Below are 27,867 nucleotides of genomic sequence, written 5' to 3'. Positions count from 1 at the left end.
AGACTTTACGCGGCGGAATGAAGAAGGAAAGGCTGCTCGGTCCAATCCGAGGCCGCTGGGACTACAACTCCCGGCATGCAAAGGGGCGCGCACGCGCGTTTGCCTGTGTGGGTGTTACAGGAGGGGGGGTTAGCAACAGAGCACAGATTGGAGGAAAAACTGAGGCGGGGGGAGGGGGAAGCCCGTCGTTCGGTCCGGCTTGTCGGGGATGACGCCTCCGTGGGTGCGTTATTTGTGGGGGAGATGTGTGGGGAAGGGCAGGGGGAAACTGAGGGAGGCGGGGGGGGCGTGACGCGCGACCGCGAATGTGGGAATGAGTAGACACGTGTCACTACCTATGCAACTATGTCGCTGTATAGGGGGAAGGGGGCGTGTACGGGCTTGTGCGTGTCTGCGTGCGTTACCCTTCCTTCCCAGGTATCTGACCTTAAGGGAAAGAGTAAAAAGGGGACGACGACGACAGGACAACCGTATTGGTTTGGGGGGGGGCATGGTGGGCGGGGATATATTTTTTGGGGGGTGGCGAGTAAAGGTGGGTCGGACTTATTAGTTTGGGGGCCACAGTGGGAGGGGCTGTTTGAAAGGGGGAGGGGAGTAAAGGGGATCGGGTTTTTTGGGGGGGAGGGGTGGCATGGTGGTGGTGGGGGGGTTGCCCAGTTTTGCTGAATTTATATTGGGCTCATAGCAGCCAACGTCTTTTTCTGAGGAGGCTTGTTGTGTTCACTGTGAGCTTAGTGGGTATATTTTGTGGTTTATTCACAGGGCTATTTTTCTAGGTGGGGGGAAAGGGGTGCTGGAACTCCTTGTGAACACCTCTGTCGTTCTCTTAAGAATGGCAGTGGTGCCCACCTGAGAGGTGCCAGGGCTGAGTTCTGGTTGCAAAAAAAGGAAAAGAAGCCCTGATATGCATGTCCCTCAGAAAGCCAAAGAAGTGATTGGTAACACTTTTATTTTTCTCTTCCTCCCTTCTACCAGAATTGGCCATCGAAATGGTTGGCATGGATATTCAAGTACAGTGGTACCTCAGGTTACATACGCTTCAGGTTACGGACTTCTGCTAACCCAGAAATATTACCTCAGGTTAAGAACTTCGCTTCAGGATGAGAACAGAAATTGGCACGGCAGCAGCAGGAGGCCCCGTTAGCTAAAGTGGTACTTCAGGTTAAGAACAGTTTCAGATTAAGAACGGACCTCCGGAACGAATTAAGTACTTAACCCGAGGTACCACTGTAGTAGGAAAGGCTTCCCCTAGGCAGCAACCTGAAGGCCATGTGTGCACCGTCAAATTGCCTGATGCAACTGATGCTTCTCTAAGGCTTTTATTTTGCCCCCTTTGCCTTCCTCCCGCCTGCTGTGCAGCACATCTTGCTACAACACAGAGGGGAAGAGGGTTGGAAAAATTGCAACTGTTCTTTTCTGTTGTTAAAAAAATGGGTGGGTGTGTTTGAAGGTAAGCTGCAGATCTCCAGATGAGAAGCCTGTACCTGCTGGTTTCTGCCTGTGCAGTTGTTAAAAGCATAGGTGCAGTAGGAGTAAAAATGTTCCCCCAAAATGTTGAATATTCATGCAGAAGCTCCTAGGTTGGAGAGTGTAGCTTCCAACTTCATCTGGTGGAATACTACCCTTTTTGCAATGTTGGGAACTGCAAGTTCAGTAGTATGTACTGAACCTTTGGAAAAATTAGAACATCTGTATGTATTGGGGGAAAAAACATGCCATTGTGGTATGAGAGATAGTGGCTAAGAGAATGAGATCTAGGAGGTTGTAGTTCAAATCTCACTTCAGCTGTGAACTGAGCTGGGGGTGGGGGCTTAAGATATGCTACCTTCTCTGGACCTTAGTCTTCATATCTGTAATATGGGGATAACAACACTGGGCTAGATGTCTTGCAAGGGCCTACTAAGATAATATACTCAAAATGAGCTTGGCGTTTAGCAAACAAATATCTGAATCAGGAATGGAGAACCTCAGGATTCTCAACTCAACATCATGTGTGGTTGGGGACGAAGAGAGTCTAGGAGCATTGGGCAGGATGCAGGTTGCCTACCCCTGATCTAAACTTAACGATTGTCTAATGTGCTTTATGTTTTGGGGTGGAAACTCTGTATTCATTTTCTTCGATAGAAAAATAGGATGCAAAAGAGCTCAGGGCAGCTTTTGTGTGTTTACCAGCTGGTCCTGTATGCAGTCATCTGCTTTGGTTTGTGGATGTAGAGATGTTCTCTTTCATTCAGTATAAAGCAGGTACACCTGCATTCATTTGAGTACTCTTGGAGGGCATTTGCATGAGTGGCATCTCTCATCCACTCATACATAAATATTCCCCCTGCCTTTTGTATTCAACCACCACGCTTTTGCTCTTAAGTTGGTCCCCCAAGACTAGGTGACCAGATAGTGGTTTTTGGCCCTGTGCAATTCGCCCTAAATCCAAAGTGTGGTTCCTTGTTCTTTAGTCTCTGTTAAGTTAAACAACTGACAAATGTTCCCTGGTACAGCTCTGCATAAAGCTTAACCGTGTTCTCCGTTTCCTCATAGAAACCTGGGTGCCTTTGGGACTCCGAGATGATAATTCATTCTCTGGTGACTCTATGATTTCATTGTTTCCATTAGGGTATGAACCGATGCAGCACTGGCAACTACCAGAATGAAGAACAAGCGGTTTCTTTTCCAGCGTACAAAGCTTTGCATGTAAGTGTAATCTCTTACCTGGCCGAGGCAAAATTTGAACTGGAGACTTCCTGGCCTGCACTGTCTGCCACTATGCTGCACCAGCTGTTCAGACAGCCAATCCCTATATAGCACCACAGTAGTAGGTGTGGTCAAGTGCCTGTAACCAACATACTTAAATCTGCAGTAATGGAATATTAATAAGGAATTTTGTTTCTGCCAGCATAGTAAGGTGTGGATTTTTCATTGCACTAGTTCTGCCTTCTGTGGTGGCTGGAGCTGATGTGAGTTGTAGTCCAAAGGATCTGGTGGGTGCCATGTTGGGGAATGCTGCGCCAGTGCAACTAATAGTTTCCTTGTAAATATGCAGATGTGGTATTTTTAAGCAGGCACCCTTAGTAAGGTAAAGGTAAAGGGACCCCTGACCATTAGGTCCAGTCGTGACTGACTCTGGGGGTGCGACGCTCATCTCACTTTATTGGCCAGGGGAGCCAGCGTACAGCTTCTGGGTCATGTGGCCAGCATGACTAAGCCACTTCTGGCGAACCAGAGCAGCGCACGGAAGTGCCATTTACCTTCCCGCCGGAGTGGTACCTATTTATCTACTTGCACTTTAACGTGCTTTCGAACTGCTAGGTTGGCAGGAGCATGGACCGAGCAATGGGAGCTCACCCCGTCACGGGGATTTGAACCGCCGACCTTCTGATTGGCAAGTCCTAGGCTCTGTGGTTTAACCCACAGCGCCACCCACGTCCCTTGCACCCTTAGTAGTTCTTGGGAATTTTAATGGAACGTAGAGTAGGAGGCAGCTTAGATCAGCCTATTTCTATAGGAGGCAGACAGCTATTGCTCCTTGTGGTCAGTCGTACCTTCCTCAAAACCTTGAAGGGAAGCCTCTTATAAAGCACCTGCAGCCTTTGAAATGGCAAAAACATGGATGAATTGATACACAACTGCACTGTTCACAACGTCTATAGCGCTTTTCAATGTAAAGTCCTTTGCAATAATAAAGAAAAGTAACCCAGCTTTCCATCCGTTGGTACTTACAAGACAACTTAGCAGCAGTATAGCATGATGCTGCTGAAAAAAGCCACATTATAAAGATTACTGCTGTGATCACAGCCAAAGACAGCCAAATGATTATCTGGTGTCCTCTGAAATAGTTTCCTGTCACCTGAACCCTATTAATGAGGTAGCCGTGTATGTCTGTCTAGGATGAGAGTTCCACAATTTAGGTGCTACCATTGAAAAGGCCCTGTCTCATGGAACAGCATAATCTTACATTTCATGTGACGGGGAGACGGATGTATGATCTAAGTGAGTGGATAGAATCATGGGAGAAGCTGTCCCAGCCCCAAACCACTTAGGACTTTAAAGGTCAAAATCAGCGCTGTGCATTGGGCGTAAATGCCTACCAGACACTGGTGCAGTTGACATAAAACTGAAATATTACACTTTATGTGGGCGGCTCCAGTTAACACTCTTGCTCCCACAGTCTGAACCAGTTGCTATTTCTAAACACTTTCCAAAGGCAGCCGCATGTGCAGTAGTCTCGTCTGAATTAATGTTGTTAGGGTATGAGTGAGAGCAGCCAGAGCTATATCACAGCAACACATTTGGGGGCAGTTCAGTCTAAGAAATAGTGGTTGGAGTCCTCATTCTCCCACCCAGCCCAGTTAGCTCTTCCATGCTAGTATGATTTCTTAGTTGCTTCCGCCATCGCTTAATTGTCTGCATGGAAATCGGCGGACAGGATGGCACCAATTCCAAAGCTGACTTTAAATTGAAGCTGGCGGTAGCAATTTGCCAAGTAGCCCCGATCTCAGCCCAAAGGCATTCAGATGCATTAGCCTTGACAATATTTTGCAGAAGTCCATCAACAGGTTAATGTGGCATTTTACATTCTGATGACTTCTCCCTCTTTCAGATTTCTGCCTTGAAGCAGAATGGACTCTTGCAGTCTCTGTCAGCAACACCCAACGGATGCAGAGAAGCAGGTATGGTTCCAGTTAGCTGAATGTTCCGCTGTGAGTTCTGTTTCTTTTCTGATGAAATGGCACACCGAAGGAGCTATAGTCATCATCCTGTCAGCAACTGGGTCATATACCTTTGATCCCACTGAGAAGATTGTTTTAATTCTTCGGGTGAGCTTAACCAAACCATCCTTTGCTAATTTAGCTCCTGTGTTAGGAATCTGATGCTCTTAAACAATATTTTAATCCTGGATGCTATTTTGACTGGAGTGTGGGCAGGGTTATGGGCATCATTGTATTATTATTATTATTATTATTATTATTATTAGTATTTTATTGTAAGCTGTCATAAGGCATTGTGGAGAGGGGGAATCCAAAATTTCAAAGTAAGTGTTGCCCTTGAGTGAAACCTAGTGAATGTTACTGTTGGAGGCATTATGCCTCTGAACGACAGTTTCCGGGAATTGTTACTGGGGAGAGGCCTGTAGGAATTTGGTCCTGTTTGTGGGACTCTTATATGCTTTCGGTTAGCCACTGTGGGTACAGGATGCTGGACTCGATGGCCGTAATCCAGCAGGTCTCTTTTTATGTTATTATTATTTAATGAGAAGTTGTGTAATTACAGCTTTTGCTCATAACAGATAAGTCAAACAACTTGTTTGCTGTGAGTACAAAGCCTTCATGATAGTAATGGAGAGCAGTCACCATTGGCTGTGGGTGGGTGTGTTTGTGTCCACTGAAATACCCGTGTTTCAGAGTTTGATTTACATAAGATCGAAAACACAGCCTCTGCAGCTTACAGTCTGAAAGACACAACTACGAAAATGAGAGATGGAGAGGTGAGGAAGCCACAAATTCAGGCACCAGTTCTTAAAGTTACAAATGACTAGCTTGAATGGAAACAGCTGTGGAAAAGTGGCAGCTGAATGGAACTGGTCTTCCAGATCCAACGGCATGGACCCCATTTCCCATCTCTCCCTCTGTTGCTGCCTGATGGAATGGAATGGCTGCCCAGTGGAGCTGCCCTCTTGGCCAAGTCACTGGAGTTGGTCCTTGCTTCTCATCTCTTCCTCTCAGTGGCATAGCATGGGTTGCTAGAACCTGAGGCAGTGCAAGTGTTGTGTCTCCCTGGTGGACTGGGCAGCAGGGGGGCACGTAGAGCCCACACAGAGGGGGAAGGGAGCCTGTCTTCAACAGGATTCTCACCCGCTGCCTCTGTTCACCTGCCCACTAGACCAACCCACCTGCTGCTGTGCCTCAGAAGCCGGAGCTCTGTACCTGTCATGGAGGAAAGACATTAGCTGCTATCCAGTGCAAGCAGATTGCCTTAGGAACATAAGGAAGTGTCTTATACAAAGTCTGACCATTGATCCATCTAGTTCATTATTGTCTACACTGACTGACAGCAGCTCAGTCAAGGTTTCAGATGGGGGGTCTTTTCCAGCCCTCTCTGCATATGCCAGGGATTAAACCTGGGATCTTCTGCACTGAGCTGTGGCCTTTTCCTTGGCTTGTGGCACAAAATAGTCAAAATTTATTGTCAGTCAAGGCAAGGGCTAATTTTTTAAAAAAACAGGAGCTGCTTTTCGCCTTAAAAATGCTCTTTTGGAAGTGGTTCCATAGTTGACATGGTTCCATGATGTTTTGTCTCATCTCTCTCTTTCTCTTTGTTGCTAGATATTAGTGAGGAGGTTCTGCGAGCCCGAGAAGAATGGGACAGTGTGGCAAACATCCATTCGGAAGGTATGAAAGCAACGGCAATGACATTTCCTTCTATTGGGACCAGTTAAACATGGCAATAGATTAATTTAGATGACTGTAAGAAAAGCAAGTGCTGGAGGTACTGTCAAAGAGCAGGAAACATGTCTAAGAATAGTATGTGGTGGGTGTGAAAATGTTGGATGTGATTCAGTCTGGGAATTATCAAGTTATAAAGTATTAGCTATGTATAAGTTACTAGTGCTTCAAGTATTTTCTTCAGTCAATTAAATAATCTGCTGCTTACTGGTATGTTTAGCGCTATGAGAATGGGGGAAACTCAGTACTCATGAAAAACCTAGTAGGCAAACTCAGTGGCTGTGTTTGCATGAATAGCTCAGGTGTGATTTTAACCACGTTTGTTGAACAAGCCAGGATCAGTCTCATAAATGAGCAAAGTAACCATGGTTTGCTTTGTATCATTGTCACATGTCCTGGGGCACGGCATCAAAACAAATGGGGATAATGGAATTGGACGTCACAAGAAACCTAACACAGAGACTATAGTTACTTAGCTGGGGTGGGTTTGGACATACAAACCACAATTAAGCTAAACAAACCATGGATTTAGTGTTCTATACAAACCATGCCTGCATGTGCACTACGCAATCATTTTCCCATCATGGCGTTTCTGAATGTGTGTGTTTGTGTGTGAGCGTGTACACATACACTTACTATATGCTTCATATTTTCAGATATATGCAATTTAATGTGGGGGGCAGGGAGAACTGCATCAGGATTAATGTCGCTTCAACCCTCTCAAATCTACCTTCAAAATTTCTGGATGGCAAAAAATTTAAATGGACCAATAGCATTGTTCTTTATCAATATTTAGGTATAGATTTTTTTATTAAAAAAATAAGACGTACACTTATTAAAGGCAGACAGAGTCAGACCCTGCGACCATGGAATATGTGAAGAGTGAATTATCCAGAGTTCATACATTGAAATGGGCCAGCGTTAAAGTGATAACAATGGGGTCTTGAGAGAGTAAAGGTAAAGGGAACCATTAGGTTCAGTCGCGGCCGACTCTGGGGTTGCGGCGCTCATCTTGCTTTATTGGCCAAGGGAGCCGGCATACAGCTTCTGGGTCATGTGGCCAGCATGACTAAGCCGCTTCTGGCGAACCAGAGCAGTGCACGGAAACGCCGTTTACCTTCCCGCCTGAGCGGTACCTATTTATCTACTTGCACTTTGACGTGCTTTCGAACTGCTGGGTTGGCAGGACTTGAGAGAGTACATAAGACTATTTAACAGGAAAGCTTAAAATATAATGAACATAGTTGATAAAAGCTATTTTTAAAAAGGTAAACTTCCTGGTCCATGTTGAAAAGAGTGCTGGGTTAGCTGAAATTGTGGCAGACTTTTTTTTGTTATTAAGACCAGAATTTTAGAATGAGATTCTAACCGGACCTGTGGTATGTAAACTGAAGCTCTGCTTTTTATGAAGAAAGGACTGCAGGATTAAAGTGGCTTCATTCTTTAATTGATTGTAGAATTAAAGGTTAAGATTACAGATTGCAGCCTTAATGAGATTGCGGTGAGGCTTCCTGCATAAAATCCTATCGTTTCCATAAAAGAGCAGGATCTGAAATCTGCCTCTGGCCGTATTATAGGCACCATTTCAGGCTGACACTTCTCGGTGGGGGGAAACCAATTGTAGGTAACATAATTTACTAAACAAACACAACCAAGTACATGTTTGAGTCAATCTAGTCCTTTTGCTTAAACATTTATTGTGCTTTCCCCAGCTCTGATCTCAGGCATGCTTGTTAAGAACGTAAGAACCTTGCTGCATCAGACTACAGATCTATGTAGTCCAGTTCCCACATCCCAAATTCCTCTGGGAAGCTCACAAACAGGGCAGGAGGACAGCATCCCCCTCCTGCTGTTGTTTTCCGGCAACTTCTCTGCAGAGAGGCACACTGCCTCTGATCCTGGAGGCAGCTTTTCACCTCCTGGCCCTTGATAGACTTATCCATGCATTTGTCTAATCCTCTTTCAAAGCCATCTTAAGTTGATGGCTGTCACCACCAACTTTGTGGCGGCAAACTCCACTGTTAGCTGTGTGAAGAAGCACTTCCTTTTTATCTGTCCTTAATCTTCTACTTTTCGGCTTCCTTGGAGGACTCCAGGTTCAAATGTTATTAGGAAGGGAGAGAACTTCTCTCTCCACGCCGTGCAGAATTGCAATAATCATAGGTGGGTTCACCCTCGTATGCCAACAGGAAAAAAGTCCAATAGGGCTTAACTTTCAAGTAAATGGGCACGTAATTGGGCTCTTAGATAAGGCAACTAAGTAGAGGTGAAAGAAAGCTCCTAGTGGTGATTTACTTAAGTGATGCTGCACAAATTCACTTTGGATTTTTACCCTCTTAAAGGTCTTTTTTCCCTTTTTTCCCCTTTTTGATAGAGGTGTACTTGATAGATGACCTACTATTGAAACCCTTCGCTTAATTTACCTTCACTAACTTTCTGCGAGAAAAGCAGGGAAGATATTTTGAAGAGGGATCACAGAGTGGTTTACAGTATAAAAACACAAAAATGCATACCCAATACCCTGTGGGTTCAGCCTGGTTGGCCTGTTGTCAGTCAAAGAGGACATTTATGAAGGCATTGCAAGGCCAGTGCAATACAACCCCAACCGCAAGTACTTGAGGGGTAGCACACCAAATATGGCAAAAACACAAGCATTTATACATTTGCAAGTAACATACATGTATGGTGACACTTCCTTCTGCTAGCTTCTACTGGTTTAATCACAAGGCACAACATATTCCTTATATTTCCCACCTTCCTTTGTTCTTAACAGTTAAGGCAATAGCTCCTGCATGTTGTTTTGTGTACCTAGGCTCCCTTGCGCCCTCAGCAAGGAGATGTATCAGTGCTTCCAAAGCTGGGAGAGACCATGGCCAGAAACTCAAAAAGTTTGCTTTTTGTCACCTTTCGCACTCCGTCAGTGACTTCCTCTGCATCCATTGGGGTTGGGTCTGCTCTGCTCTGTTGGTGCACCTGCCTGCCTGCCTCCCTTCCCTTTTCCTCCTCCTGCAACTCTTGCCCACTGTCTCCTCTCTCTCCCCTCTGAGCTCTGATGGGAGCTCCACTCACACTTTTAATAGCGCCACTGGCTAATTGGAGAGGGGGGTCCTGCAAGGGCTGCTGTGATGGCTCACACCAGCAACTGGATTCCTCCGCTGAGGCAGCCAGAAAGAGCCTGTGCACCTCGTCTGGCCTCCCAGAGCAGCAGAGGAATGACCTGGGGAGTTCATGCGGACTGGCAGGCAGACCTTTAAAGCTCTGTGCGGCCTAGGACCCACGTACCTACAGGATCACCTCTCCTGGTATGCCCCACGGAGGACCTTAAGGTTCACAAATGACAACATTTTGGAGGTCCCAAGTCGCAAGGTGGTTAGGTTGGTCTCAACTAGGGCCAGGGCCTTTTCAGTACCGGCCCCAACTTGGTGGAACGCTCTGTCACAAGAGACTAGGGCCCTGTGGGACTTGACATCTTGTCGCAGGGCCTGCAAGACAGAGCTGTTCCGCCTGGCCTTTGGTTTGGACTCAGTCTGATCCTTATGTTTCCCTCCCCATATGGTTTTCACTTTTAAAACGAGGCTGCATTTTAAATTGCATTTTAACCTATATTTTAAATTGTTTTTTCTTTTTCTTTTTTTCTTATTATGTTTTTACTGAAATTTTATTGGTGTTAGCTGCCCTGAGCCCGGCTCTGGTCAGGGAGGGCGGGGTATACATAAAATTTATTATTATTATTATTATTATTATTATTATTATTATTAGCCATGTCGAGCCAAACTGGAATGGAGCAATTTTTGTGCCTGCACCCTTGGCAGAGGCCAACCTAACTAACCCCTAGGTACGCCCCTGCTCTCATGGTTCTCTTGCAAACTCAGCCGTTCTCAAACACATTTCAGTTTTCAGTTTTATTATTTCTATAACAATAACATAATAACAACAAAACAGTAACCCTGCTCCTGTTTGTTTAATCAGCCAGAGGACTGAGAGATGAGGACTATTTTCTCCTGGCTCCTAAAGATCTGTAATGAAGGCACTAGGCGAACCTCCCAGGGGAACTTAGCTCCCTCTCACACACCCTGGTATTAAAATTGTATTGCTTGCCTTTTAAAGAAGAAACATTAAAGTTGCCCGAGACCAAAGCCTTGTTGCTTGCGTCGCTCTCAAAAGTTCTTGCTGCGGAAGTTAGAACTCTGTGGTCTTTCGCAAAGGAGAACACGCAGGCTCAGCCGAAAGCTTCCGCTTGCTGAAAATGGTAAGAGAGCGATCTAAACAACAAGGACTCCTGCTGAACGATGCTTTAGGTTGTCTCTTCTCTGCTTCCACTTTCTCTATGGTTTCAGCTCAAAGGGTGAGCATGGAGGGTGTGCACTCCTAGTTTCCCTGTCTCTGAACACAAAACGGTGCTGCGTTTGTTTCCATGCTCACTTATGTAACGCTGAGCAAGTTGCACACTGTAATCTACATAAGTGTATTAAGCAGCTTGAACCGGAAATCAAAGTAATTTATCGTTATGTTAAAATTTCTAAAGTTATTTATTTCTTTTTCCTTTGTGAAAAATGAAAGATTTTTTTAAAAAAGTTTTTTTAAAAGGCCAGACAAAGGTGGCCTGCAAACATAGAGTAATGTGACCAGCCTACAAGCCTGTGCAGCCCAGATAAGCCTGCTGTGCTAATTCGTCCTGAATTACTCTGAGCATATCTATCAGTTTTGAGGCTTCTAAAAGGTCAAGTGAATGACATCAACTGCATATTTGTGTCAAGATACGTATGCTTGATAACTATCATCTACCCATCCTATCTATCTATCTACCTACATACCTACCTATCTATCTATCTATCCACATACACACATAACAGTATTTATATAAAACCTGCCTGTAAGATACTTATATATTTATACATAAAACCTGCCTGTTGAAGCAAACGTCGAGATAAACCAAAGCTTTCAGTTTGCGTTGTGCTGAATTCTAGGCAGTAGAATTGATTATCTTCAGGACATTAGCAAATGATTAAATCTGAAATAAGATCATAGATTTGGATATGATAGAATATGACCAAAGAACCTTGATGATTGTTTGTGGATTCTTCCACTGTTTCAGAAAGAATCATTATTTTGTAGAGCTGTGCTTCACTCCTATCATTCATATCCCTCGCTAGGGCTGAACTAGACACAATTTTAGCTGTGTGAATGCAATTAAAGTGCACAGTTTCTGTTACATAAATAGTAGTCCTGGGAAGCTTGAGCATCCTTGGAACTATGAAGGTGGGGTTGGGAGATTGTAACTCTTTCCTTCCCTGCCACAGTCCTACAAAATCTGCCTCTCCCATTGTCAATGGAAGCTTCCCTTGAAATGTAAATAGCAGCTTCGCTTGGACTATGTCAGGGAGAGAGTTAAACTTCCCCCACTACAGTTCCAAGGCTGCTGAAGCTTTCCCACAGCTATTAACATAACAAAAACAACACAGTTAATTGCATTCATGCAATTAACATTACCCTGCCCCTTAGTTCAGCTTTCAAAGTTTTGAGACTAAAGTCCAAACACATTTTTCTCATTTGTAACTGATCCAACCCCCTGATTGCTTTCATTGCCTCATTTTCTATCTTTTCCCAATTGACAGTATCCTTTCTGAAATGAGACAACCAGACCTGCACATGCCATTTCAAATGGGGTTGCCCCGTTGATTTATATAAGGGCATTATGATTCTAGCAGTTGTATTTTTCATCCCTTTCCTAACGATTCCCAGTTCTGAGCTCGCACTACTACAGTACGAGCTGACATTTTGATTAAGTTATCTGCTTACAACCATAAGACCTTTTCAGACAAATCAGACCCCATCAGCATATGTGTGAATTTTAGATTTTATTTTCCTCTCTGTGTGCATCGCTTTACACTTACATATGTTGAATCTCATCTGCCAATCCGTTGCGTCTTCACTCAACTTGAAGAGATCCTTTGGATGCTCTTGGCTATAACTAGGTGTTATTGGCAGACTTGGCAATGCTATTGTTTCTCCCTGGTTCCAGATCATGTATGCATGAGTAAATAAATATAACACAAATTCCAGTACAATACTTCTTAAAAATAGGTGGCTGTTGTTTTTTAAAATGTTGTTTTAATATTGTAAGGCTCCACTGGGAGGAACAGTGGGATGAACATGAATTAAACAAATGCTCTTCTCTTCTTTGTGACTGTAGGAATTGTGGAGAGGCCTCTAGGGCCAATACCCTTAATCTCTTTCAATGAAGCATTGCAATACTTCCAAACAGCAGATCTCTCAGACTGCAGGGTATGTATGTGCCAACTAGGATTGATTTAACAGCCATACTGCTTAAATATTTTAGGCATTGAAAATGCTGCATTGATGGTTCCTGTTTGGCTCTTAAAGCACTTCCGAGGTACTCTTATTCCTATTTCATTTTGTCAGGGAGAGATAGAGTTACCAGAGCCCAGGAGCTTAAATCTCCATGATTTAGCTAGTTCCCCTCCTTTCCGCCACCTTGTCTCCTTTTTGCTAACAGATACAGGTGAAACTCGGAAAATTAGAATATCGTGGAAAAGTTCATTTATTTATTAATATTAAATGAAATCAGCAAAGTGCTCCAAAATCTCCTGGTAGATGGCTGCGTTGACCCTAGACTTAATGCAGCACAGTGGACCAACACCAGCTGATGACATGGCTCCCCAAATCTCTTTTCTGATGAAAGCAGCTTTTGCATCTCATTTGGAAACCAAGGCCCCAGAGTCTGGAGGAAGAATGGGGAGGCACACAATGCCAAATGCTTGAAGTCCAGTGTGACATTTCCACAGTCTGTGTTGATTTGGGGAGCCATGCCATCAGCTGGTGTTAGTCCACTGTGCTTCATTGAGTCCAGGGTCAACACAGCTGTCTACCAGGAGATTTTGGAGCACTTCATGCTTCCTTCCACAGACGAGTTTTATGGGGATGCCAACTTCATTTTCCAGCAGGACTTTGGAATCTGCCCACACTTCCAAAAGTACCAAAACCTGGTTCAATGCCCATGGGATTATTGTGCTTGATTGGCCAGCAAACTCGCCTGACCTGAACCCCATAGAGAATCTATGGGGCATTGCCAAGAGACAGAAGAGAGACATGAGACCGAGCAATGCAGAAGAGCTGAAGGCTGCTATTGAAGCATCCTGGTCTTCCATAACACCTCAGCAGTGCCACAGGCTAATAGCATCCATGCCACGCCGCATTGAGGCAGTAATTGATGCAAAAGGGACCCAAACCAAGCACTGAGTACATATGCATGCTTCTACTTCTCAGAGGTCCAATACTGGTCTATTTGCAATCCTTGTTTTGCTGATTTCATTTAATATTCTATTTTTCTGAGATTGTTAATTTGGGGTTTTCATCAGCTGTACGCCATGATCACCACAATTATAACAAATAAAGGCTTGACATATCTCGCTTTGCATATCATGAGTCTATCTCATATAGGCTATAGGTATCTGTAACAGGAGAGTTTAGATGCTTTCAAGTTATTTGTGCTTCAGAATCCCTGCCTATTGACATAAAGCAGGTCCTCTAATATAGCTATATAGATATAGATATAGAAATTGTTGCCTATAAGTAAATTAACAGTCATTATTTCCATTAACCTCAACTGAACGAAGCGCACTTAAGAGCCAAGTTAAATGGTTGAAGGATTGTATTGTTAGTTGCCTGCATCTAACCAGGCAGAGGGAACCAGGCAGAGGGTCTTCTCGGAAGTGGCACCCACCCTCTGGGATACCCTCCCATCAGATGGCAGACAGATAAACAACTATTTGACTTTTAGAAGATGTCTGAAGGCAGCCCTGTTCAGGAAAGTTTTTAATGGTTGATGTCTTATTGGCTTTTAATATTTTGTTGTGAGCCACTCTTGAGTCAGATGGGTGGCCTATTATGATTACTTCTATCTGATATAGGGCACTGTAGTACAATTTACTTTCTCTAAGGGATTTAAAGCACCCACAAGGCACAAAACAAAACCATACAAACTAGTTTTTTTTAAAAAAACCCCACCTATCTGATTCAAAACACCCAAAAACATTACAAAAGATAAAACAGCAAAATGAGCAACAAGATAAAAATAGCTAAAGGCAGTAAAAAGATCTTAGGTATCACCAAACGGTCCATGAAAATAGAATTTGTCTGATGCCTAAAAGATGGCAGTGAGAAAAGCCTAGGCAGGTATGCTTAAGGAAGGAGTTCCAGAGTTTGGTTGTCACCACAGAAAAAAAACCCTCTCTTTGGCAGGGAAACAGGAAGAAGGTCTACTAAGGGTAATGTCAATCCACAGCCAGGTTCAAAGTGGTCCTTTTTGTTACCTAGCTCAGGGTATGAGGGAGATCAGGCCAGGATTTTGCCTGTGAGAAAACTATGGTCTGAAATGTCAGCTGCACATAATGCATAGATTGCCTGCCAGGAAAACGCTCCTTGCCAAACTGAGTTTGGAAAAACAACAACCTTGGAAGTGAATGAAGGTCTCTTAATATTGATATAATATGGTCAGTTGCAGCAGTGGTCTGTTTCCCTCTTCTCAGCAGTGTTGTTAGGGAGGACTTTGCCTATGTACCATCACACTTTTAAATTCTTTCTAACTTTCCTTGTTTCAGAAAAAGATTCAGCCAACGGTGCGAAGGAGAGGACTGGCCGCCGTTGCCCATTTCCTTTTCGGCCCTCCCCGTCTCCACCAGCAGCTGCAAAGTGAGAGGGACTTAGCCTTGGCGATAGCCCAGTGTAAGTTTTGCTTCTTGTGGCTGCAGATAGCATCTTCCCAGTAGCCGGTTTTCTGACTGTCCGACTACTTAATATTGCCACGTCTTAAATATCTGGAAAGGGCTGCAGCTCCTGGGAAGAGCACCTGCAGAACGCCACGGGTTCAATCCTTGGCATCTCTGGGAAAGATTCCTGTGGAAAACTCTGGACAGCCACTACCAAGTTAGTGTAGACAGTACTGAGCCCTATAGAATGATGGTCTGACCTTTGTATAAAGTTGTTTTATCCAGTCCTGTGAAGTTGGGCTGGGGAACCTCTCGCCCTCCAGGTGGACTCCCAGCTCCCATCATCCCTGACCGTAGACCAGGCATAGGCAAACTCAGCCCTCCAGATGTTTTGGGACTACAACTCCCATCATCCCTAGCTAACAGGACCAGTGGTCAGAGATGGTAGGAGTTGTAGTCCCAAAGCATCTGGAGGGCCGAATTTGCCTATGCCTGCTATAGACCATGCTGGCTGGGGTTGGTGGATGTTGGAATTTAGCAACACCTGAGAGATTCCAGGTTCTGCGCCCCTGATATAAAGTCACAGGTGACTGCTTTTATGGCCTTTGTTTCCTCTAGCCCAGTATTCCCTGCTTTTATTTGCAATAGCTCTCCCAATGGTTTGGGCAGAGGTCTCTCTCCCTGCTGCCTGAGATACTTTCGTGACCCTGCAGTCCCAACTCCCCATCTCTGGGAGAGGAGGTGGTGTCTGGGTGGGAGAGGCAATTGTCACCAGAAATGGCTCTGGGTGTCCCCACTGGCCTAGAAGCTGCAGCCCAAGAGGAGTACCTTTGGCCAGCGCCTCTTCAGCCTCTGGAGGTTGTGTTGCTGTCCTCCAACAGCCAGTTCTATTTAAATCTAGGTTGACCTGCTGCTGAAGTACAGTGCTACCTTGGTTCTCAAACTGAATCTGGTCCAAAAGTCCGTTCCAAAACTAAAGCGTTCCAAAACCAAGGTGCGCTTTCCCATAGAAAGTAATGCAAAATGGATTAATCTGTTCCAGACTTTTAAAAACAACCACTAAAACAGCCGTTTGACATGAATTTTACTATGTAATGAGATCATTGATCCATAAAATGAAAGCAATAAACAATGTACTGCAGTCCCACAATCAATCAGTAGCTGAACTGGGTTCCACACAGTCACAAAACAAAAAAAAAAAGAGCTGCCAAAACAAAAACTCAAAATAAGTAGCAAAAACAGACAGACACTCAAAACAGAAGTGTGGCACTCAAATCGGAAGTGTAACACTCAAAACAGAGCACGTTCGGCTTCCAAAAAAAAGTTCGCAAACCTGAGTACTTACTTCCGGGTTTGCAGTGTTTGGGTTCCAAGTTGTTTGAGTACCAAGGTACCACTGTAATGTGATTGGAGCCTGCTGATATGTCTCTTCTGCCTGAACATCACATGGATGCAGGCAGGGTGCTGCCTGCTTTGCCTTGACTTTCCTGTGTTGCAGGGGGTGGCACTGCATGACCCTTGTCCCTTCCAGTTGATTTTGCCTTTTCAGAACCTGAACCTTGCCTTGTTTCAGATGGTCTTGCTGGAGCCTGACCTTGTACTCAGTTGATTTTGCCTTGCTTCCTTTGCTCTTTGCACTCTTCCTCACTTGGGTTAAAAACGCTCAAGGCCACTGCTTGGCAGAGAACAGATCTTTATGCGAAGATGCCAAGGATTAAACTTGGGCCTTATGTATCTAGAGTAGAGACTTGTTTAAGCAGAGAAAATAATCGGCATTTCCCTCAACAGGTGGCTTGGATAACAATGAAAAAGTGCACATGAGGATCCTGCAAACGATTTACAAGAAACTAACGGGGTCCCGTTTTGATTGTGCCCGTTATGGAGCCCATTGGGAAGACCTGGGATTTCAAGGTATGGAGGAAGTACATGAACAATATTCTTCATACGAGCTTGGCATGGCATGACTTTTGCTTCTGCTGTAACATGTGGAAGGGGAACATGCATTTTCCCCAGGAAAGATCTATGGGTCATACATTATTTTGCAGGGGAAGACCGGTGAGTTCCCTATTTGCAGGATACAGCAGAAGCCTTTAAAAAGCTGCTCACACCTCCCTTTTTTGACACTTTATTTGAAATAATCCTCATCCTAAACATCCAGCAAGAACCACTGTAACATTTCAAAAACCCTGAATATTTTGAGTTTGGGCAGTTGTTTTATAGGCCTGCTTCCACAAACATTATATACGTGATTTGTAAGGAGTTTCTTATTTAACATACTGTTATGGTTTAATACTAACATCACATGACCTTGGAGGGAATGGGAGTTATTTTATTTATTTTAAAATGTATATATCGCTTTATAGATTGCAAATGCAAGTATTCAACAACAGATACAGAACAACAGTAAAAGCAGCCGAAACACTTTGGGGGCTGCTTTGACTGCTGTCCTGTATCAGTTGTTGAATACCACAAGCAGCATCAATAAAGGATGCAGCAACAGGCAATAGAATCATCTAATTAAAAACTTGGGAGAAGAGTGTGGTGCCAGATGAATGTCTCTGGGAGTCATTTCCACAACCAGGGTGCCAATACTTTGTTTCCATGCGCCTTGCCTCAAAAAGTTGGGGCATTTGAAGAAAGACTTCTGAATACCGTATTTTTTGCTCTATAAGACTCACTTTTTTCCTCCTAAAAAGTAAGGGGAAATGTGTGTGCGTCTTATGGAGCAAATGCAGGCTGCGCAGCTATCCCAGAAGCCAGAACAGCAAGACGGATTGCTGCTGTCACTGTGGAGTGATCCCTCTTGCTGTTCTGGCTTCTGAGATTTAGAATATTTTTTTTCTTGTTTTCCTCCTCCAAAAACTAGGTGCGTCTTGTGGTCTGGTGCGTCTTATAGAGCGAAAAATACGGTAATTTGAGTGGGCGACTTCATTCAGGGAGTAGATGGTCTTTTTTAGATAGCTTGTTCCCCTATTGCATTCGCCTTGGAGATAAGCTGTAACGCACAGGCCAGAACATTTCATTCGGTAATTCAGATCACCGTTTTCCTGTGGCTTTCAATTTGGAGTCATTCAGGTATGGTTACATAACGGAAATGATTTATTGGGTGCTCACGAGAGAGAGCATCAAGCTTTCATCAGGCCACATTAATTTTAGCATTGCCTTTCTGGTTTTGCCTTGGCAATTAAGAATCCTCTAATGTAGCTTTATGCATGCAATCATTCACAAATATGGCCTGTGTAAGAGCGTTTATTGCCTTGGCTTAACTGTCTCTCTGTGTGTGTTTTATACTTAAGGGATGGATCCTGGCACAGACCTACGTGGGACTGGAATGCTAGGATTAATGCAAACACTATATTTTGTAATGGATTCTCGGATATTACCCGTAGCTCGAGAGATTTTCAAGTTATCCCATCACGAAACACAGGCACGTTTCCTTTTTCTGAGCTCGGGTTTTTGAAATGTTATTGAAAACCTGTGGGAGAGATAACTTTGCAAGCCTGGTCTCCTACTGGTTATAACGGAAGGCCTTTATTTTTTGACAGCCTAAATCATCAGCTTTAAAGATTCCTAGAGTGTCGACTGCTTTTGTCTGAACTGCTTCTTGTCTGAAATGTCTCAGTCCTTTAACTACATCTCCTCGGACTACATGTTGGGAGAGCTCATGTTCTAATAATTAGGGTATTTTAGTCTCTAAAAATTCCGTGCCTGTAATGGCAAAGCGCAGTTGGTCATTAGCTCTGAATTCAGCCATTTAATTTTTTCATCTCTCCTTTCCTTCTACTCTTCCCTCCCCACCCCAATATAATCTTATTCCTGTCTGCCATACTATGCACCCCCAATAATGTTTCCAGTATCCAAATACTCTCTGGCTGAATCTTTCATGAGCCTTTGGATGTGCTTTAGGAAGACTTGTAGATGAGAGGGATGATGAACCTGCGACGCCCCAGATGTTGTTGGATGCCTCAGCCCCAGCCGGAATGGAGATTACTCAGGGATGGTGGAGATTAAAGTCCAGCAACATCTGGCGTGCCACAGGTGTCCCACCATTGTTTTAACTATCCAGTTTAGATTTTACAACCAATACTTGAACCTTCAGCCTGAAACCTTGTTGAACTGCTTTCTGATCCAGGATTGAGGGTATTTGCATAACATTTTGATGGGTTATGCTGCTTTCTTTGAGTGGAAGTTTGGGCATTGGCCTTGAGAATCCAGGCTAGGTCTTGATAGAAATGCAAATGGCCATATGGTATTAGTAGGTATATCTTAGATTGACCAAGGCAGAGATCTTTTTGCAGTAAAGGTGGCATTAGATTTCTTTTTCTTTTTTGAAGAGGCTGGTTGATATTTGTATGTTTGGTACAACAACGTTTCATGCTGAAATGATATTGCTTGTATTTCTCTCTCCTCCCCTTCCCCCAAATAAAAATATCAATAAATTATTGGAGGAGAATAAAAGAAATTTAAGCACCACCTTTCCCATTAGCTCATTGAAAGGCATTTCTGGGAAACAGGGTGGAAACTAATGCATAATAAGATGCTGAAATGTAGCTGATGCTCCCACTGTGTCTGGAGGCCTTTGCTAAAATTGGTCCCACCAGAGGCATTTGGAGGTCCAGAAAAAAGAACCATTAGCATCTCAGCTGGCAGTCTGGTGGAGCCTTTGTGAACCTGGTGCCTTCCAGACCAGCTGTGCTGATGGGAGTTTTACCTCTTTTACCTTTCAAGCCCAAAACTTCTGAAGGTCGTCAGGTCTGGGAAGGGTGGTCCAGCATATCTTTTTATGTTCCTATTTGGCAGGTTAGTCAGCTACGCTCTGTGGGTTTATGATTTGGTACTCCCTGCTCTTAACAGCATTTTCCCAAATTGTCTTACCTGTACTTTTCCTATTGATGTGAGGTTAGTATTCTGCAAACAGCCTAACTGGAACCTTGCTGCTCTTTAATTTACAATAAATTATACCAGGGTACTAGAGTTTTCTTGATTTCTTTTTGGTTATGTGAGCTGGGTTTTGTGTGAGGTGTTTTTGTGCATTTTTAATACTTATCCTTCGTTAGGAAAGCAGAATTGGTTCAGGGTCCCCCAGTGGAGGGAAGCAGAAGAACAATGAGGTCCTGGGACCTCTGCTGGATGATCCTGAAATTCCTCTCCCTTTTCCTCCCAAAGGCCCACCCCAGTCCCTTTCCCAGTTTCTAAGCAAGTTGAGGAAGTACCGATAATCAGAAGGGTGAAAACATGATTTTAATCACATATCCACTCTCTTCCAGTATACTACAACTTACTATGTTGTCAATGCAAATACGCAAAGTCAGTAAGGGATGGCGAGGTAAGGTTTTGGGACTGCAGTGGTATTTGCTTGTCAGTCAGAATGGTCAAGGGCATGCCGTATAGTCCAGGGCAGGCATGATTTGTTCTTGAGGACAGGAGGTGGCGTTGCACACTGTTGTGTCCTTCCAACACCTTGCTGCTGCTCCCCATCATCTGCCGCCTGAAGCCGTTGTCTTACCATGCCCAATGGTACAGCTGGCCCTAAACACTGGGCAAGAATGACAGAAAGCCAAGCTCCGAAGGGTTTGATCCAGACACAGTTATGCTTAGAGTTAGATACACTGAAAATGTAATAGACAACAATTTCAGTGGGTCTGCCGTGAGACTGACTATGTCTGGATTCAACTCTTATTGTTAATGATTGTTTTAAAAAATAAATACTGTATGTAAATCAATAAAACTAAAGCTCGGTTCTGAAAAGCAGAGGAAACAGAGCAAAGGAACAGAGTAGAAGACTTAGCCAAGCGGGGTCTTCTCCGAGGACTCGAGTTGCTTGGACCAAGAAGCAAGTTCTGAGGCTAGAGCGTTAAAAGGCCCATTGAGAAGGATTGGTGCTTGGGGTCAGCTGACGGGATGTTGTAAGATGCTGTGTTCTGCACTCTAAAGGCACCACTTAGGTTGCAGTACCAGTGTGTCAGGTTTGTGATTGAGACAGCATCAGTGAGACAGCAGCTAAGATACCAGAGCTGGGACCAGAGCCTTGCTCTGAGATGTTTTGAACAGAGAAAATGCCACAACTTCAGGTCAAATGGGTCACACCTGATTTTTATAAAAGGAACAAATCAAATCGGCATATCTGTTGAAAGGATTCATAATCTAAAACCAGAACATGTTGCCTGAATTTGACTTGCTTCTTAAATGTAAGGTCAAGTAGAGGAACTGACCCAAATCTCTGTGTAGGGGTTTCATCCAGGCATATATAAGTGAACTAAAAACAAAACAAAAACAGTATGAATTTTACTTCCCGTTAATTTAGGGACAGGGCACACTTTTTTTTTATGTATTTCCAATTCCTTTACAGAATTTCCCTTTCTGTGTGATGTCTGTCAATATTACTCGTATTGTAATCCAAGTGCTGAGGGAAGAACGCCTTTCCAGGTGAGTTCGTTGCAGATCTCTTTTATTACAGATGGCATGGTAGAGCTGTGTTCAAGTTGTTGCCGCTCTTTTCCTTGGTATGGAACCATGCAACTCAAGAAGAATGAAAACATTTACATTAGCGTGGAAATTAAGTACCGCTTCCGTAAAATGTTGGGAATATATTGAATACATTTTTTTGAAAAATTCCACGAATACAGAAGATCCAGGACTGTAAGCATAACTGACAGGTCAGTCAGCTAAATTGAGGGCCCACTGGGTCCTACTCTTACCCCATGTGAGCCAAATTTGATAGGAGGTGGGCAATCCTCCTGTCATTCAACCAATGCATTCCTGTGAGGAATCATACAGCTGATCCCTGCAGAAAGCAGGTACCACTACTCCTCAGGTGATGTTTTCCCCAGTAGGGGACGCAGGTGGCGCTGTGGTCTAAACCTCTGAGCCTCTTGGGCTTGCTGATCAGAAGGTCGGCGGTTCGAATCCCCGCAACGGGGTGAGCTCCTGTTCCTCCGTCCCAGCTCTTGCCAACCTAACAGTTCGAAAGCACACCAGTGCAAGTAGATAAATAGGTACCACTGCGGCAAGAAGGTAAATGGCATTTCCATGCGCTCTGGTTTCTGTCATGGTGTCCCATTGTGCCAGAAGCAGTTTAGTCATGCTGGGCACATGACCCGGAAATCTGTCTGTGGACAAACGCCTGAAAGCGGAGATGAGCGCTACACCCCATAAGTGGACTTAACCATCCAGGGGTCCTTTACTTTTACCTTTCCCCCAGTGCTCTCTATCATGAAAGAGGGGGATGGAAAAGCTGAATAGGGCATGCAGCTTGAAAAACAAGCCTTGCTATATTTTTGGTTTACCACTCGTGGTTTGTTTAAATGGTAAACCACGACAAATCATGCACTGTGTGTGTGTGAAGAGTCCTGGAAGACTTGCTCTCTGCTTTGCATGTTTTTTCCCGCCTGGCCTGGTATGGCAGGGCCCTGACTGACTCCAGCTACAAAAGCTGAGGCTGTTGAACACTCTTCAGCTGGGGTGTTTGGGGGTATTTTGTTGGGGTGGGGTTGTTGCTGGGGTTGGGTTTTTTTTTTTGGTATCTTCATTTTAGATCTTGCGATTTACCGGTATGTGACAATTCTTGTGCATTTTTTGATGTTTCATTTATTGTTTATGACTACTTTTGTTGTGTTGCATTTTTTTATGTAGTAAGACACCTTGAGCATTAGAGGCACATTCATTATTAAACCATAGTTTATGACATGGGACATGCAGATGTTTTGGAGAGGCATTTGCACCCCAAAGCCACACATTCTTACTTTGGAGTAAGCCTTGCTATGTTTGGCAGGGCTTACTCGCTAGTAAGGAGGCTTAGGAATGCAAATTTTCAGGGGGAGTGCATTGCTGCAAACGTGGCAAGTAGCAGGAGTCACACCACTTACTGACACTTGGTTTTTAAAGTGAATTTAAAAAGTGTCTCTTTAAAAGCAAACTAATTCAGGGCAGCTCATGGGTAGGATATTACTTTGGGGGTATAATTTTGTGGGGAATTTTATTTAGTGCTGCCTAGGGGGTTATGATAAATGAAGGCCAATGAAAGGGAATTGATTTGGAGCAGAAGATGGGGGGGGGGAATTAATTGGGAGGGGGAATTCATTGTGCGTTTGCTTCAAAGCTTTGTTCTGCTCAGAGGGGGGAAAACATTTTACACATGCTCAGTGCCCGAGATGCCAGACTTTTTGAGAACAAAATGTGACCAACCCTATTCATCCTCTTCCAAGATGTGGAAAGACTACCTCGTTCCTTCCAGTCCGTACTGCAGAAATTGGTGACCATTTTTTGTCAGTTCTGGAAAAGGGGAGGAGGAAAGATTGCCAGGAGGGCACTTACAGAATTAAAAGCAGCCTAGAATTCCTTAGTACCTTCAAACCTAACACATTTATTGTTGCCTTAGCTTTTTGTAAGCCAAGATCTTATTTCTTTGGATGCATGCATTGTACCACGTTGGTTTCATAGTGCTTCATGTACACCTGGTATTGTAGTGACCCTTACTGTGAGCCTCCAAGGTAGACCTGTTTTATTATCCCCACATGCTGGGGGAAGGGACAGTGGCCATGGCTAGCACACATAATAAAAAGGTAAAGGACCCCTGGATGGTTAAGTCCAGTCAAAGGTGACTATGGGGTTGTGGCACTCATCTCGCTTTCAGGCCGAGGGAGCCGGCGTTTGTTCACAGACAGCTTTCCAAGTCATGTGGCCAGCAGGACAAAACCACTTCTCCCCCCACCCATAATTTTTATTAAATTTCCCCAAATATCTTAAACACAATACAGCTTAACAATATTTCTCTATATCTTATCTGAGTTAACTTCCCTCCACCCCTCTTCTGGCTTCTCTACATTGCTCCTGCTTTAAGCGCGATTACTATATATACATTCTATAATTCTATAATTCCTTAATAAATTTTTGTATTATACTTTAAACATACATTCCTTATTACAATACAACATTGCATCTTGTGGTCTAACCAAATGCTTACAATAAATGTTATGAGTTTTATTTCAGTCCTGTGAGTGTCTTTATTTATGTACAATTTTCTCTTAAGTATACCATAAATTTGGACCATTCTTTTTGGAATTTCTCATCGTCCTGCTGTCGGATTCTTCCAGTTAGCCTTGCTATTTCCGCATACTCCAATACTTTCTGTTGCCATTCTTCAATTGTTGGGATATCCTGTTGTTTCAATCTCTGTGCGAGGAGTAGTCTTCCTGTTGTTGTGGCATACAGGAAGAATTTCTGATCCTCCTTTTTACTGTCCTCTCCAACCAGAGCGCATGGAAACTCTGTTTACCTTCCTGCCACAGCGGTACTTATTTATCTACTTGCATTGGTGTGCTTTTGACCTTCTAGGTTGGCAGGAGCTGGGACAGAGCAACAGGAACTCACCCCGTCATGGGGATTTGAACCGCTGACCCTCTGATCGGCAAGCCCAAGAGGCTCAGTGGTTTAGACCGCAGCGCCACCCGCTGGGCCACCATCTCAGGCTTTCTTTTGACATGGGTGTGTGTGAACTTCCCCTTGTTTTACCTTAAATTCCAGAGGCGTGTTGTCTTTCCCCCCAGCAAAATGAAATGTTTCTTGGCAAGCAAAAGCATGCTCTTAGTGACGGAAATGCAAGTCTTTGCCAGCCAATATGGAGTGACATTACTGAGCCAGATCGACCAGAAGTCTGAATTGGTATAAAGCAGCTCCTTGTGTGTCGTTTCCCCTTTTGTCTTTTCCTGTTAATAAGGCCCAGTGATAGGGAAGATGACCCTGGGAATAAATTTGTTGTACTTGTCTCTTTCAGAGAGTGTAATCGAAGGCAGCAAGTCATTGCAGTGCTAAATGATTTGTACGTGGCTGTATTTTTGCGCCTCTTCAACATCTGGAAAGCACAACAAAAGACTATTTCCGACTCTGGTTTTGTTCTAAAAGGTGGGCTGTTTTAGTCCTGTTCAAAAGAAAGAAAATATACAGTATAATAATTCCTTGTTCCGTGCATATACGTTCCTTTATGAGAGAGCTGATTGCCATGATCAGACTCATGTGCGGAGATAAATGTTTGTGTCGTTGATTCTTGAATATGGTGCTGCAGGCAAATGCTATGTATCAATTTATAACTGGGGAAATAAAGCAAATGTGCTGGCATTTGTTGAATTTGCATAACTGAAGCTAGGTCTGACACCTAATTAAATAAATTCTAGCTGATTAATCAGGTGTTTTAATTAATTAAATAAATCTGCCTAAGTTTGCATATTCCTTATAGAATTCCACAATTCTTATTGAGGAAAAGGAAAAGGTGGTATATAAATGTAATAAATTATATGTGTGTGTGTACAGACACTCTCTGCATGCACAGAATTTCTGAGGTTTCAGCTGTACTTGCATCTTCAAGCTAGTGCATCTTCAAAGCTCCTGCCTTCTTTTAAAAATCAGGACTCCAAAATGTGATTCTCGGATTGCCAAATGCTGCACCCAGTCCTGAATTCTGTGTTTGTAAGATGCAATCATGAACCTGCAGAACACTCCCCTGACCATAGCTGCTTAAACTCCGAAGAGACTGGAAGAATTTGGAAAGCTACTTTTTACTTGGCTTCTAGACTCCTCTCCAAAATGTCATTTTCATAGCTGTGCAGGTTTGCAGTAGATTTTCTCCATGCTCTTCTTCATAACTTTATAAACCTTTACCCCGATACCACCACCAACCCTGCACTTGGCTTAAAAAGCTCAAAAGTGGCCTTTCCTCACAGGGAAGGTGAGCTGGAAGTCAAAATGGCTAGCCTTTTTCCAACCCAGGTGTCTTGACTTCTTCAGAGCATGTTCCTACCAGATACAGTGACACCTCAGGTTAAGAACTTAATTCGTGCTGGAGGTTTGTTCTTAACCTGAAACTGTTCTTAACTTGAAGCACCACTTTAGCTAATGGGGCCTCCCGCTGCTGCTGTGCTGCTGGAGCACAATTTCTGTTCTCATCCTGAAGCAAAGTTCTTAACCCGAGGTACTATTTCTGGGTTAGCGGAGTCTGTGACCTGAAGTGTCTGTAAACCTGAAGTACCACTGTATCATGTTTCTCTCTCTCTCTCTCTCTCTCTCTCTCTCTCTCTCTCTCTCTCTCTTTATCTTTTTGCAGAAGTGGAAGCATTTGCTAAAAGAAACCCGAAGCAGCTGCTGAGACATTTGGAGACTTACATGAACGGGATTTCGCTTTCAGCAGGGGAAGACGGCTTTCAGGCCAACGCTTTCACCTCGGAGGTTCTCGGTTCGAACCTGAACTCTGTGAGAGCTGACAGTAAGGAGCTGAATTTTACTGGAGTCGGTGACCTGCCGACGTCGGAGAGAGAGCAAGACAGCTGATCCGGTCCCAGGGAAATGGGAAAAGTCCTTGTACATGATAAGTCGACAAAGCCGGTTGATATGGTCTCTTAGTGGCTCTGTGGCCCGGCTGCAGAAAGGCTCACAGGGAGGGCTGAAGGTCTTGGAATGCTGCTAAAGTAGAAGTGTGGGGGCTTCAGTTTGGGCCAGAGGCGCTAAGCAAGGTATAGTGAGAGCCCCAGGGGTGGAGTCTGGGTTCAAGAGCAAACTGCTTCAGTTCCGCAACGAAGCAATCTGGGCAGGATCCATTCATCCCGGTTAGTAGCACTAAAGCTGTGAAGCTGACCTTTCTTTTGTTGCGGGAGTGTATATCTGAATTTCCAAATCCTCTCGCACACTGAAAATAAAACGTTCGTTCTTCCGGTTCCCAAGGTTTGTTAGAGCTAAGAAACCTATGTTTATGCATTGCTGAATGCGAGCTAATGTGAGCCTTGAGCTGCTGCAACCAGAGGCTACAATTCCTTCAGTTAGGATTTTTATTATTATTATTATTATTACTGGGGAACGTACGAGACACAAAGCTGTTGAATCCTTTTTACTCCCGTCAACTGGGAAGCATCGATTTCTCAGTTGATGTGCACCTGCTGTGACATATCAACCCACAGGATGTGTATGTGTGTGTGTGTCTTTTGTTTTTTTAAATGGGATTGTCAACAGGAACCACTGAATGTGTACTGAAATTGTGAGCACCCGACTTATATGCTATTGAGGGTGGTCACAGACAACCAGCAACGACACAGTAGTTGTGTGAAAACGTACCATATGGCGGCTGCAACTGCAAGGTGAGGCATTGTGTGGCTTTCAACCATCTGGGAAACCCAGTGGTTACTACACCTCGGTTTTCCTGGATGGCTGGGGTGGTGAGGAGGGATGGTAGCAGTGGTACTACTAGGCTTACCATATGACTGGCTAACATATGAATGACTCTTGTAACGTTGGTGGAAACGGCCGCACTTTTCAGCAGCTGACATGTGGTGCCCAGTGACTCATTTTCACTCTGCGATAATCTCCTTCGGACGTCCTGTCCGGCGTACCAGCTGTATTGTATGTAAAGTTGTAGCCCTGGCTGATACTGGGCTTTTCCATTAAACTTACTACAATCTTCAACCCTAAGCTATGTGTCTGTTTTCTTCATACCATGACATAAAAAGAAAAAAGTAAAAAGTAAAGGTCCTCTGGATGGTTAAAGGCGACTATGGTGTTGCGGTGCTTGTCCCGCTTTCAGGCCGAGGGTGCTGGAGTTTGACCACAGACAGCTTTCCGGGTCATGCGGCCAGCATGACTAAACTGCTTCTGGCGTAATGGAACACCGTGAGGGAAACCAGAGCTCATGGAAACGCCGTTTACCTTCCCGCCACAGTGGT

General features: G+C 44.1%; 1 protein-coding gene across 5 annotated transcripts; it reads left to right on the top strand.

Annotated features, from left to right (window-relative positions):
- On the top strand, positions 1-27,616 carry ELMOD3 (ELMO domain containing 3). Of its 5 annotated transcripts, XM_080982524.1 has the most exons (12): positions 291-417; positions 976-1,080; positions 2,611-2,688; positions 4,595-4,664; positions 6,318-6,383; positions 12,631-12,722; positions 15,059-15,182; positions 16,955-17,077; positions 18,463-18,593; positions 21,516-21,592; positions 24,939-25,066; positions 26,262-27,616. In XM_080982524.1, the coding sequence occupies exons 1-12, from the start codon at positions 346-348 to the stop codon at positions 26,483-26,485; spliced, it is 1,290 nt and encodes a 429-aa protein (XP_080838650.1). In that variant the 5' UTR covers positions 291-345; the 3' UTR covers positions 26,486-27,616. The 5 variants fall into 5 exon arrangements, with proteins under 5 accessions (XP_080838651.1, XP_080838653.1, XP_080838652.1 ...); XM_080982525.1 differs by lacking the exons at positions 291-417; positions 976-1,080 and adding an exon at positions 1-107; XM_080982527.1 differs by lacking the exons at positions 291-417; positions 976-1,080 and adding an exon at positions 117-223.
- Positions 27,617-27,867: the final 251 nt, after the last annotated feature.

The sequence above is a fragment of the Podarcis pityusensis genome, assembly GCF_964106645.2.
Source record: "Podarcis pityusensis genome assembly, chromosome: 15".
Lineage (NCBI taxonomy): Eukaryota > Metazoa > Chordata > Lepidosauria > Squamata > Lacertidae > Podarcis > Podarcis pityusensis.
Note: the sequence above shows the minus strand (reverse complement) of the source record. Positions and strands in the feature narration are given on the sequence as shown.

Bases quoted from the DNA above. Each gene is read 5' to 3' on its own strand.
- ELMOD3 (XM_080982524.1), top strand. From the start codon at position 346: ATGTCGCTGTATAGGGGGAAGGGGGCGTGTACGGGCTTGTGCGTGTCT. The intron at 18,594-21,515 runs GCACGTTTCCTT...ATTCCTTTACAG, and splicing joins TATCCCATCACGAAACACAG to AATTTCCCTTTCTGTGTGAT. The intron at 21,593-24,938 runs GTGAGTTCGTTG...TGTCTCTTTCAG, and splicing joins AGGGAAGAACGCCTTTCCAG to AGAGTGTAATCGAAGGCAGC.